The sequence below is a fragment of the Megalops cyprinoides genome, chromosome 24 (genome assembly GCF_013368585.1).
Source record: "Megalops cyprinoides isolate fMegCyp1 chromosome 24, fMegCyp1.pri, whole genome shotgun sequence".
Lineage (NCBI taxonomy): Eukaryota > Metazoa > Chordata > Actinopteri > Elopiformes > Megalopidae > Megalops > Megalops cyprinoides.
In genome coordinates, this window is record NC_050606.1 from 1168097 (window position 1) to 1181525 (window position 13429).

Genomic DNA, 13429 nt, shown 5'->3' on the forward strand with positions numbered 1-13429 from the left:
GATACCTGTCTTTAGAGAGGGGTGTTCATGTTATTCAGGCTTTGGTGATATCATCAGGAAGTCTATGTCATGCTTAAGTTGACCTATTGTGATCTCGCTTCAATGGTGATAACTCGCATCCGCTTCAAAACGTTAGCCTACCGAGCGGTGCCTGGCCCTGCACACCAGCCAGACCACTGCACTCAGCTTCTTCACTTTATTGCTCCTTCCTCTCATAACCTTGCATCCCGCTCACATCCACTGTTTTTCCCGTCCCCTGTGTGGTGAAATGAGCTTCTTCTTTTGGTCAGAGCAGCTGAAACACTGGCCATCTTTCACTGCAGACTGAAGGCTCCTCCTTTCAGTCTACATCTCAACCCCCCCTACCCAAGCGTGACCTTTTCCCTCTCTCTTATGTGCAGTTATACATGGGGAGGTATGTTTTAGAGCTTTGTGTAACTGGGCATGTGGGGGTTTACTTGTAGCTGTGTAGTATGTGTTAGCTTTATATGCATACTGCTTTGCACTTACATGTCACACATTTGTGATGTCAGCACCGTGTTTGGTGCTGACGCTTGTTCATGTATTCAGTGCCCTATGTAAATCACTCTGGATAAGAGCATCTGTCAAATGACAACAATGTAGTCTAGTGCAATTAGAAACTGAAAATGGTATGTAATGGCTGATAACTGATAATATTGGGTAATATGATACTTGAAGATATCACTGGTGTGATGTACATAATAATGATATAAAAGAGCTTTAATAAATTTAAGTATATGGATCTGCATCCAACGTGTGTAGGCTACTTGCAAGACGACGCTGAGCAAGGGGTAAAAACAAACTTCTGTTGCATTTGCCAGACTCACCAGCCAAATGTGAATAGAACTGTCACTGTTTATGACCACATAATGCTCAAACACATGTTTGTTTCCCTTTGGCAACTTTCAGTGTGCAAACCTAACAAAGAGAAGAGCTTTTGTCACAGATCTCTGTCAACTTTACAGGACTTTACAGAATACAACAAGCATCTTTGTCACATGCCACATTATTGTCATATGTGCATATGTATTACTCCTCAGGTGAGGTTCATCCTAAAGGCTGTCAACCTGAACTCCTCTTTTCATAGAGGCAAGTAACTAAATTCCTAATACTGTTTCTAAACAAACAAATTATGATAGGTAGTATTGATTTTAATGTGACCATTTTCTAAAGCATATTTATAGAACAATTGCTGTGGCTGTTAATATTTTGTGTAAAGATGTTCTACTAAATCAAGGTACACAAAATGACTATGGAAAAAACATCATATTTGAAAGTGGCCATAATTATGGCTATAGTGCGGGTGTTTTTAATCACAGATGGGGCAAAAGTTTTTTTTTAATATGTTAAAATTGATTGAAATGCAACACTGCCATAGCTTCAGTTTCAGCTAATTTATTTCACTAGCCTGGCCACTGAAGTCCTCACCTTTTCTGTCTGATGTAAAGAGCTTTCAGTGAACCTGAATGAAAACATCACGTCACTAATTTTACTTATAATTGGAATTTTAACATTTGGCAACAAGTTATATTTGTCTACTCTGAAAAAAATAAATGTGCCTTTGCACTATTTTAAATTCCAGTATTAGAAATATACATAATATTTAAACAAATATGCATTTTTGATAAATTTTTTTTAAACTTTCACCTTTGTTATAATGCAGCAAATGTCCCCCTTTCCACATAAGACGTTTACCATTGCAATACAATATATGTTTTTTTCCCTTTCTCTGGCATATCAAGAACAGATCCCCTGTGAATGAGGAGACTGAGAATTGCTCATATTTCACGCCATTCATTATTGCACCTTGTGGTCTGATTAAAACATCTTAACAGCTAACATGTGACATTTGTAGTGACAAGAGTATGTCTGAAACTTGAAATACATTAGTTGTGTTGACATAAAACAAGCAATTAGACATGAGATTATGGTGGATATGTGTGTGAGGATTATGTGCATATATCTCCTCTGACACTAGAGGGAGTTCCCTCGTTTGGAGTTCATGCAAAGCGATGTGGGTGCATTCTCTTCTGTGAAATCACATGACCAAGAATCTGAACTGCTGTGGAGCTAAATTTCATTTCCTTAATCTCAGGCAGACTTTTGCTTGTTCATTTCTCCCAGTTGAAACTTTTCCCAGCTGTCATCAGCCTGACCTACTCGACTGAGGTGAGTGACTATGTTACAACAGTTACAGAAAAAAAGACCTTATGTGGAGTGGTACTGATTTTAATGTAAATTAAATGCATATTAAGTTATTTATTATTGCTTGATTACTAAATATTTGTAGAACACCTGACGTAACATAGAACTGATTTCAATGAAAAAGTTTGTGCAAATTCCTTACCGTGAGATGTACATGATTTGTTAAAAGTATCATCCCATAACCATCCTATAACTGAATTCAGTGCAACTGCTTAATCACAGTAGACTGTGAAATGATGAAGTGATAAAACCGCATATTCTAGAAAGCCCATACCAGACGCATGCACTGTGTTTGACACTAACCCTTGCTCATATGTGGTTAGTGGTGTTGTGTTTGTGTAACTTTTCATGTCACTTTATTGGTCATTGCTTTCTGCCACTCTCCTCTCCTGACTTGCCGTGTAATCACTCCAGGAAACTCGCCATGTTCTCTTCTGTGAAATCACCTGACCAAGAACCAGGCCAAGAGAAAGCATTAAAACAGACAGCATGTCTTTGTCTTGCTAGCTATCTAGCTCATTTTATTTTTGAGTCAAGAAGTGCTGTGGTGTTAAAGTCTATGTTAAATGTTAAAGTCTATTTAATCCGGCTAAAAAAGATTTGTTCTCGGAGTTACTTCATTGTCAGGTTGTGTAAAAAGCTGTAAAAAAGGGTGATGTTAAGTATTATGTTTTTATTACCAAGTATTGTTTACTCTTTGTTTCATTTATTTACCATTTATATTTTTATGTAAACTTGTTAATGCTATGCTTACATATTTCATTTTTGCTTGTGTGGGTGCATGTATGTTTAGAGTTCCAGATGTGCACACAGTGATAACCATAGATTACCTCCACAGGAAGGTAGATTACTAGTGTTTCATACTGAAAGACTATATTAAGAAGCCATAGATGCTTTGAGGGAATACCCAGATTGGAGTTCATGCAGCACTAAAAAATCATGTGAAAAAGTGATCTGGGTATGTGGTCTTCTGTGAGATCACAAGACCAAGATCCTGAATCACTGAGGTTTTGAATTATATTTTCGTAATCTCAGGCAGACTTATTTGCTTCTTGGTTTATTCTCAGGTGAAACTCTTCCTAGCTGCCAGCCTGAACTACTTGCTTGATTGAGGTGAGTGACTACATTATTAATAATATATACAGAAAAAAAGACCTTAAGTGGAGTGGTACTGATTTTAATGTAAATTAAATGCATCTTAACTAACTGCTTCATTACTATCTATAAATATTTGTAGAAACATTGATGCAATTATTGAATCAACTGATTTCGCTCACCACAGAGAAAATTCTCTCCAGCCATGTAATTCTGCCTGCTTTGGGAGACTGTCTCAACTCACAGAGAGGGTAAATTTACCATCAATTTCAAACATACAGTTGTATGCAATAGGGGTTTGGGCACCCCTGGCCAAATTACATATTTTGCCGTTTTTTGAAGTGAAAAGTGGTAAACACAACCTCTCCCTGCAAACAATTAAAAAAAACGACATTTTCTGCAAATGATAATGCAGTGTTACTTTTGATTTCATGAACTTAAAAAATAGGAAAAAATAAAATGGTAATTGTGGCATGTGCAAAGTTTGTACACCCTACAAAGTCAGTACTTAGTAACACGCCCTTTGGCAAATATCACAGCTTGCAAATGCTTTTTGTAGCCAGCTAAGAGTCTTTCTATTCTTCACTTAGGAATTTTCACCCACTTTTCCTTGCAGATCGCTTCTAGTTCTGAGGTGTTCTTAGGCCATCTTATATGCACAGCATGTGTAAGATCTACCCACAGATTTTCAATGATGCTCAAGTCAGGGGACTTTGACAGGGGCCATTCCAAAAGCTTCAGCCTGCATTTCTTGAAGTAGTTCTTGGTGGATTTTGAGGTATATTTTGGATCATTGTCCTGTTGTAGAAGCCAGCCTCTTTTCAGCTTCAGTTTCTTGACTGTGTGGCATTTGCTTCCAGAATTTGCTGATATTTAGTGGAATCTATTCTTCCCTCTAACGCAATGTTTCCTGTGCCACTGGCTGCCACACAACCCCAAAGCATAATAGACCCACCCCCATGCTTAACAGTTAGCAAGGTGTTCTTTTCATCAAATGCTGCTCCTTTTTTGCTCCAAACATACCTTTGGTCATTGTGGCCAAAGAGTTCCATTTTTACTTCAACAGTCCACAGAGCTTGTTTCCAAAATGCCTCTGGCTTATCTAGATATTGTCTTGTGTACTTCAGGCATTGACTTTTGTGAGGAGGTCGCAGGTAAGGTTTCCTTCTGATGACTCTTCCATGCAGATCATGTTTGTGCAAGCAACACTGCACAGTGGAACTAACTGAGAGTTTTTTTGGTCTTCCAGATCTTGTCCCCTTCGCTCCCATTTCTTAATGACATTCTGGACAGTGGAAATTGAGAGCTGGAAGCGCTTTGATATCTTTTTATAGCCTTCCCCTGCTTTGTAGGCATCGATTAGCTTCATTTTTCAGATCGTCAGTCAGTTGCTTAGAGGAGCCCATGGTTGATCAGTGTTGGCGCAAGGTCTGAAGAGTCAGAGAATTTATTAAGCTCTGGATTGTCATCAGCTCATGACAACAGTTCCTCATGACAATTCTCAACCTGCCTTAGGAGTCCTAATGAGTCACTTAAGTCCTAATGAGTTAATTAAGTGCTGACACTTTACAACTGGAAGCGTGTGCAAACTTTTGCACATGCCACAATTACTATTTTATTTTTATTTTTTAATTTTTTTTTCTATTTTTCAAGTTCATCAAATATAAAGTAACTGTGCAGTAACATTAGCAGAAAATGTTATTTTTTAAAACAGTGTCCTGCAGAGGTTGCATTTTTCACTTCAAAAAAAAAAAAAAAAAACTGAATATGTAACAAAATAATGTAATTTTGGCCAGAGGTGCCCAAACTTCTGCATACAACTTTTTCAGTTATCATTGCTTGAATCTTACTTTCAAATCACTTCACTGCAAGCATTCTTTTGAATGTCACGGTGGTTATCAATTGTGCATACGATACAGGCATACAGTTACTTCAGTTAATGAAATGTAAAACCTGATCTCCTTTTACTCATTGTAGGTGTTTATTCCAACATGATTTGGGAGCAGATTTAATTACTAAGAAATACAAAATATTTTTCTTGCCAATGTCAGTGTCATTTAATGTAGTTGCTTTTATTAGGTAAAGAACACAAAAGGAGGACAGTGGCAGCAAAGTCAGATTCAAGATGGCTGCCAGACCCTGCCAAAGAAGGTAGCAAGTAGACTGTAGATGTTACTGCTATGGATTTAAAACATATTCAGGAGAGCTGCTGAATGGGCTTGTTAAAAGTGCAGGAAGACATATGGATTCTGTCTTTTGCTATTAGGAGAATCATTCTGTGTTCAAAATTATGAAGTGAGACATCTTGTGCTTCATAGGTTAGTCAATTTACAGGAGCCAAGCTTAACTTAGAAATTTACCTGCTGGGTAATTTCTTTCCCTCCTGCTAAAAACTTTTATAATGTAATTTTTTAAAAAATCTATCTATAGTCTAATTCAAGAGTTACAACATTACATATTTTTATAAATGTTTTCACTTCATTAACCATCATTTTCTCAAAGCATTTGTTTATTTTTAAAGATATCCAAATCTTTTGCATTTGCAGGACTCTCAACAGATTGTAAACATTTGACCTCACCAGCTGCTGACCCCTGGGGAAGTACTCTCAGCTGCGTAATTCAGCCTGCCCCGTCAGACAGCGCAACTGGCAACAAAGCCAAGGTCCAGAATTTTGAAGTGAGTTCATCAAGATGGCTGCCAAAGACAGTACCAGAAGGTAGCCTGCAGTCTGTATGTTAATGTTAGTGTTACTGTTGTATAGATTTAAAATATTGTATTCAGGAGAACTGTTGAGGGAAATGCAATGGATCAACATAATAACCAAAACAGCAGAGCAGCTCTATGCTCAGGGGTGGAGGCAGAGTCCCAGCATGCTAATGCAGAAGATAGACCGCAGGTCTCAGAAAAGGAAGAGGTACAAAGTGAGGCCTTAAAAAGCAGATACGTGAACATGAGTTGTACTCTAGAAAAGCTGGAGAAACTATGTGAGACAGGAAAAGATCAGAGTGATCCTGAGGTGAAAGAAATGGTAAAGAAGATCTTCATGGATCTCGAAGTCCCAAGTGAGTTTGCTGTTACACCCGTTCAACCACTGAACGATCTGATTGGAAATCTCCAAAAATGTGCTGAGATTTTACAAAACTTCACATGGTCGTCACCTAAAATCATAGCAGATAAGGAGGTTTTAAAGAATGCATCTGGTGGTCTCGGTTTGACAGGAGTGTTTTATACCGGGAAAACAGAGAATATGCTGAAGGCAAGAAAACAGCTGATTCAGGTCCCTGAGTCTTTCTCACTGAGTTATACTGAAGAGAGTCCCATTTCTGAGCGAGAAATGTTTTCATCCCACAAAGCTCAAGCAGATTTCCAAAATGTCCTGGAGAGGCTAGGTGTCAGTTTAAGCCATTCATTTAAAGGAGCATCTTGGAGATTCCTTTATAATACCATTACTGGTGAAGAGAACATTCAACATCCATCAGAGCACATTAGTGTGTATAATATCCAGTACAACTGCCTACAGCTTGCCTCTGGCTCCCTTAAGAAAGAAGAACTGAAACTATCTGTTGGTGCCATAATGGAGCTCAAAGAGATAGAGAAACACTTATTAAATAGGAGTAAAGAACAGAATATAACAGCTAAGGTTGATGATTTTTTTGAGCACTATGGTTCCCATGCTAATCTGGGTCCTCTTTGTTTTGGGGGAGTATTCCTATGGAAAGCCTGTGCTGAAGGGATCAATAACACTGACCTCACAGAGATGAAGAAGCTGATGTCTGACTCTCTTTCTCTTTACACATGTGAGCTCCCAGACCCATCTTTAGCTGGCTCTGACAGTCTGTTTCAAGTGAAATTGAAAAAGCTGTTTGCTGCGAAGTATGCTGACAGCTTGCTGAGTAAAGTTCAGCTCTCAGTTCGGAAAATTGGAGGTCCACCTGAGAATAATGCATACCTGCAGTGGAAGATGGCGCTTCTCACAGATAACAGCACCTGGAGCATCACAGACAGAGGAACAACTTTTGTTCCTGTATGGGACATAATTGCATCTGCTCACGACCAGAATTTCAACGATCTCCATCGATTGTGCAAAACTCTTGAGGACATTTACACAAAGATTACACAAACAAAATCAAGCCTGAGTGGTGATAATCTGAAGTCAGTAGCCAGCCCTTCAGAGAACCACACAGTAACTATAGAAAAACCAGCGACATTTCTGCAGATGCTTGAGACAGTGGGGCTCAGAGAGTACTATCCTCAAAAAATGAAGAAAGAAGATGTTCTTGTTATAGACAGACTCATGGATAATTCAAATCAGCCAAAGAAAAGAAATCAGCTGGCCTTAGACTACATCCATCAACTTATGATGTTGGACTGCAATGCAAGATACATAGGGACAAAATCAAGTGCTGCAGTTTGTGAGGAAAAATGTTCCACTGTTGAAAGCGGTGATGATTTCTTAAATACTGAGAGTGACGATACTGAAGAAGATGAAAACCAAGGCATTCATCCAATGGATATTCACATAGCAGTGTTCCTTTGTGCCGATGATTTCCTAAGGCAGTACATTTGTACAAAACTGGCCATGTGTCAGTTCGCCTTACCTCTGCTTGTTCCTGACCCCGGCACCGGAGAGGTGGAGTTCCCTCTGTGGGCTCTGAGACAGGTACGGAAATCCTGGAAATGCAGGCAGGAATCAGCTGGTACTGCAGTGCAGCGGTACGATGACCAGTTAATGAGCAGCACTCCAGCTCCAATCATCTCCTTCATCAGACTCGGATCATCTTCACAGTCCAAATCGCAAATCTTGAACAACATCATCAGCAAACAGAAGCACGATGTTTTCTTCCATCGGCACTGTAGGGGCAGCACCCCCAATCGCTCGCTCATGGATGGGGTTGTGGAGGTTTCCTGGTACCTCCCTGGAGGAAGGAGAGATGACACTTTTGACAGCTGTGTGGCTTTCATGAATCTCCATGGTGACGCCAGCAAACATCCCAGGCAGCTGGAGTTTCTACAGGATGTTAGCACAGTGAATCTGGTTCTGCTTTCAGAGAATGGCCTTGATGAAGAAGCAAAGAGAATCTCTAAAGCTCTGTTTGACTCACCTGTGCCTCTGATCTGTCTCTTTTCTGGAAAGGAGAAAGTTCTACCTGGGCCAAACAGAACAAGGGTTAGACTGGCAGTCAAGAACAAGAATGAAGCTCTTCTATCTGATGAAATTACCCATCACATCAAGCGGTGTGTTAATTATCAATTAAAAAAGAACAGAGAACCACAAAAAAACAGTCTAGAAAAATGCTTAGGCGCTGGAAAAAAACACTTTAAAGTTGATGAAGAAAAATATACATGCAAACTCGGACACTCACGCGCTCAGGTACTGATGAACCTACTAGGACAAGAACAAAATGAACCTCCCATCGCCAAGAGGACATGCTTCCCTCTGCAGGGTGACCTGTGGAAGGAGTGGTGCAGGCTGGATAAAAAGCAAAATCGTCTTGAGAGTAAAACCAGTGAAAATATGGAGCAGGAGCTGTGTGACATAAAGGCCAAAAAAGACAAAATTCGTCAAAAACAGCTGGAATCAATGTCACAATCTACTGGCTTGATGGAGCTCTTTCTTGATTGTCTTTCCGCCTTCAGCTTTTCGCAAGATACTAAACTGTACGTGCTACAGTGGCTTACAATATGTCTGCAAGAGAGAAAAAAGGTATTTAAGAAAGTTGATGTACAAACTGAAAAGGAATTCCATATCAAACTTCATGACTTTATGAGAGAAGCAGCACAAATGTATGAAGCTGGTCAGACTTCATCAATTCCAGCGAAAAGGAAGCAAATTGGTGATCCACCAGCCATTGCAGCTGAATTGTTAATTTTGGGATACCCTCTTGAACTGATGGATGGAGAAACTGCTCATGTACCTCTAGTGTGGATAAGTTCTGTCCTGGACAAACTGATCACTCTGCTTGGGGACAAGAAGGTGTTTGTCCTGTCTGTGCTGGGGCTGCAGAGTTCAGGCAAGCCCACCTTGCTGAACACCATGTTTGGGCTGCAGTTTGCAGCGAGTGCAGGAAGATGCACCAGGGGAGCTTTCATGCAGTTACTGACCGTGGATGCAGAGATGAGGGAGCAGCTGCAGTATGACCTCATCCTGGTGGTGGATACAGAAGGCCTGAGACCACCAGAGCTCAGCCCTGCAGGCACCCTGACACATGACAATGAGCTGGCCACCTTCATTGTTGGGCTCAGCAACATGGCTCTAATCAACATCATGGGTGAAAATACATGTGAAATGCAAGACATTCTGCAGATTTGTGTTCAGGCTTTCATGAGGATGAAATCTATTAAGATGAAACCAAGCTGCATCTTTGTCCATCAAAATATTGCAGACACATCTGCACATGACAAGAATAAGGAGGGAAAAAGGCGTCTTCTAGAGAACCTGGATAAAATGACTCGCACTGCTGCAAAAGAAGAGAATCGTGAATTTAGCAGCTTCTCTGACATAATACAGTTTGATGTTGACTCTCAGGTTTTCTACTTCAAAAATCTCCTGGAGGGAGACCCTCCCATGGCTCCTCCTAACCTCTCCTACAGCCAGAATGTGCAGGAGCTGAAGGAGAAGGTTCTCTCCATAGCACGTTGGCAGAAAGACTGTACACTGCTCTCTCTGTCAGAGTTTAAAATAAGACTCACTGATCTCTGGGATGCCCTGCTGAAGGAGAATTTTGTGTTCAGTTTCAGAAATACTTTGGAGATCATGGTGTACAACAAGCTTGAGGAAAACTATGCAAAGTGGTCATGGAGACTGAGAAAGCATGCCCTGGAGACTGAGAGCAGACTGCACAACCAAATAATGAGCGGTCAACTGCAGAGTGTGGATATGGCTGAACTGAAAAGGGATTTTGATGGGATTCACAAAGAACTCAAGGATGAAATAGACAGATATTTTAAAGAAGAAAAACACATAGAAATACTCATCCAGTGGAGAGCAAACATTGATAAAAGAATGGAAATGCTGAGGTCTGAACTCACTGAGGAAACAGAGAATCAGTGCAAGGAATTACTGAGCAGCAGGAGAAGCAGAGCAGAACTTGACAAAAGGAAGTCAGAATATGAGAAGGATTTACTGACAAGAAGCAAAACTCTGGCATCTAAGCTACAGGATAAGAAACTCAGTGATGATGAAATAAGGAAAGAATTCAACACACTGTGGGTTGCATGGTCCAGTGATGTGTCGTCAGAAACACTCCGAAAGCAACCAATCAATGTGAAGGCAGTGGTGGAAAATACCCTCCTGAAGCGCTTTGAGAAGAACACAGACATAATCAATGACATACTGGAGAAAAGGGAGCAGTTTGAGTTTAAACTGAATGAACATGTTAAATTGTCACATTACGAGCACATCAAGGCAATAGTTTGGTTGAATGCAAAAGAACACACTGGTAAGAAACTCACACAAAAAATACAAGATGAAGTAAACAGATGCATCATGAGAAGAGAAGAGAAAAAAATGGATTTCAGTGAAAACTTCATCTATGAACTGCTAGATAAAATAGAGCATGATATTTCTGTCTGTGAGAAAGAGGAAAAAATTCAATTCCAACTGAAATACAAAGTTGGCATTTCTGTTCACACATGCACTAAAGCAATAGAGAGGTTTGAGAAAATGCATGAAAAATTTCAGAAAGCAAACGATCCCCTCACATATTTCAACAGCCAGAGGGAAGATTACTTCCAGATTTTCAAACAGTCTTGTGAAGGTGCAAGTTCAGTTGTAATTTTTGTGCATTTACTTTGCAACCAGCTAAAAACAGCAATGCAACAGGCATCATATGATAAATCAAGTGTTCAAATTGTACATGATTTAAAATCAAACCATGAAGCCTTCAGTGGTAACAGATCAAACCTAGAGGAACACATACTGAAAGACCTTGCTGAGAAGGAGAATTTTGACCTCTATATTGAGTATATGGATCAGCCAGAAAGATACGTTCAATTTTTTATTACAAAGATTGTTGTATCATACAGTGAAGACAGTACAAATACAGCAAAAATACTTAATGACAATCTGTCTTTGTTGACAGATGAAATTGTGAGAACAGTCAACACAGTGACCGATGCTGTGATAAGAGAGAAGGGCAATGTCTCTATGTGGCTGGATGAATTCTGCTCACAGCTTGGAAATCACATGGCAATTTCGAGAGAAGATGTCAGAAACACAGAGAGAGAAGACATAACAGACCTGCTGTTTCTCAAAAACACGTTGGTCGAGTCACTTCTTAAAATGGTGGAAAATGTAAAGGAGGAAAACAAGAAGAGTCTTAACCTGGGCATGTTCAGAAAAAGGCCTGATGAGATGCTGTTCCAGCAGATGAGTGGGTGCTGGGAGCAGTGTCCTTTCTGCAAAGCCGTCTGCACCAACACCATGCCCAACCACGACACAGATCACTGCGTGGAGTTCCATCGCCCCAGAGCTTTGGCTGGTATGTACTACAGTAACACAGAAAATTTTTGTCTTGACTTTTGCACCTCTGCAGTCATTAGTGATGAAGAATTCAAGCCCCACCCTGAATCCAAATGGATCCCTTTCAAGAAATACAGAGAAGCAGGACCCCCCTATGGCTCTTGGAACATCACTCCAGATGGCAGTGAGAAATGCTACTGGAAATGGTTCATCTACACTTTCAGATCAAAGCTGGAAGAGAAATACAAGCTCAAATTTAAAGGCAAAGGCATAATACCGGGGTCATGGACCAGATTTACAAAGCAGGATGCACTGCAGGAGGTGGATGGGGGCATAAATAACAGGAAGAACATGATTGAATGAAAGTGAAACCTGGAGCATAAATGCCAGGAAGAATGAATGGGAGCAAAACCTACAGCACAGTGAAACCACCACAATTTCAAAATTTTGGCCCACAACACTGTTTCTACCCCCTATTCCCCACTGAGAAGGAAGAATCCAACCTGCACAACCCTAAACCTACCCTGCACACAGACCATCTTACAGTTCATCTCTCAAACATTGAGAAATGCTGCAAAGACTACAGAGATACGCTGGTGTCACAGCATTAATGCTAAAGAAGCCAAAACAAGCAGCTCTCTGATTTCTGACACCATGTAAGAGAGGCTTTCAGAGACTGACAATTCAGATACTAGATGGACACTTCCTACGGTGATGGAAAACCATTACTGGTGACCTCTGATAATATACCAGTGGATCTGTGAATCATATGAAGAACAGCATAGCTAGTCATGTCTTTAATGTTCAGCTGTGATTTTATCTTTAAATGTATGTATATTTTTTTGTTTTGAAATTTAATCATACTATCCTAGAGGAACTTTTCTGTTTAAGACATTCAGAAATATCTTGAGTAAATGTATGTGCACACATCTCAAGATTATGTCTCTTGTTTTACACAAAATTTGTCAATGTCTAATTCAGTTACAACAAATGTATAACATTCATAAAAATTAATTAGGTAATAACTGAATGGTTTCTGTAACTTAGAGACCAACATTACACAAAGCCTATGATGTCTTAACACATAAATTAGTCTTGCAGTATAAGTAGTTTAATGTTAATTTCATATTTAGAAGTGATTTGATAAATGTAAACATTATGACAATTAAATGTGATTTCACAAATGATTAAAGATAGTACTTTGTAACTTGTTCTTTGTTTTTAATTTTCACTCATTCTTTCCACTAAGTGTTATTCTGTCTAACCTTAACACTAACCCTACCACTTCAACACAGATACAAAAAATGAGGGATTTCACAAAGTCTCTTTATTAATTTCAGCAGACAAAATGAAAATAAAAATATCAAAAAAAGAGTAATTGGGATGATGGAAAGAGCAGATCTCTCCCAGTTACATATCCGGTTCTAGGCCATCTGTCCCAGCCAGTCTAGCCTCAAGGGACACTGAGAGTGTGTTTGTGTGTTTGTGTGTTATAAGTGAGTGAGTGTGTGTGTTTGCTAGAGTATTAGCACGTGTGTGACTTTTGTACCACTGTTTGTGTTTATGTATGTGTTTGTATACATTTGTGTGTGTCTGTGTGTGTGTGTGTGTGTGTGTGTGTGTGTGTGTATGTGTGTGTGTGTATG

At 39.7% G+C, this 13429-nt stretch overlaps 2 protein-coding genes across 2 annotated transcripts in view; one reads left to right on the top strand and one right to left on the bottom strand.

Annotated features, from left to right (window-relative positions):
- Positions 1-7616: 7616 nt before the first annotated feature.
- On the top strand, positions 7617-12146 carry LOC118771479 (interferon-induced very large GTPase 1-like). The gene is made up of 2 exons (XM_036519489.1): positions 7617-8766; positions 9139-12146. The coding sequence occupies exons 1-2, from the start codon at positions 7617-7619 to the stop codon at positions 12144-12146; spliced, it is 4158 nt and encodes a 1385-aa protein (XP_036375382.1).
- A 1274-nt stretch (positions 12147-13420) lies between these two features.
- The window catches only part of prmt5 (protein arginine methyltransferase 5), an 8836-nt gene continuing 8827 nt past the window's right edge, over positions 13421-13429 (bottom strand). The window contains exon 17 of the mRNA XM_036518870.1: positions 13421-13429. This exon is cut by the window's right edge and continues 128 nt beyond it. The gene's annotated coding sequence lies outside the window, so the exon portion shown is untranslated.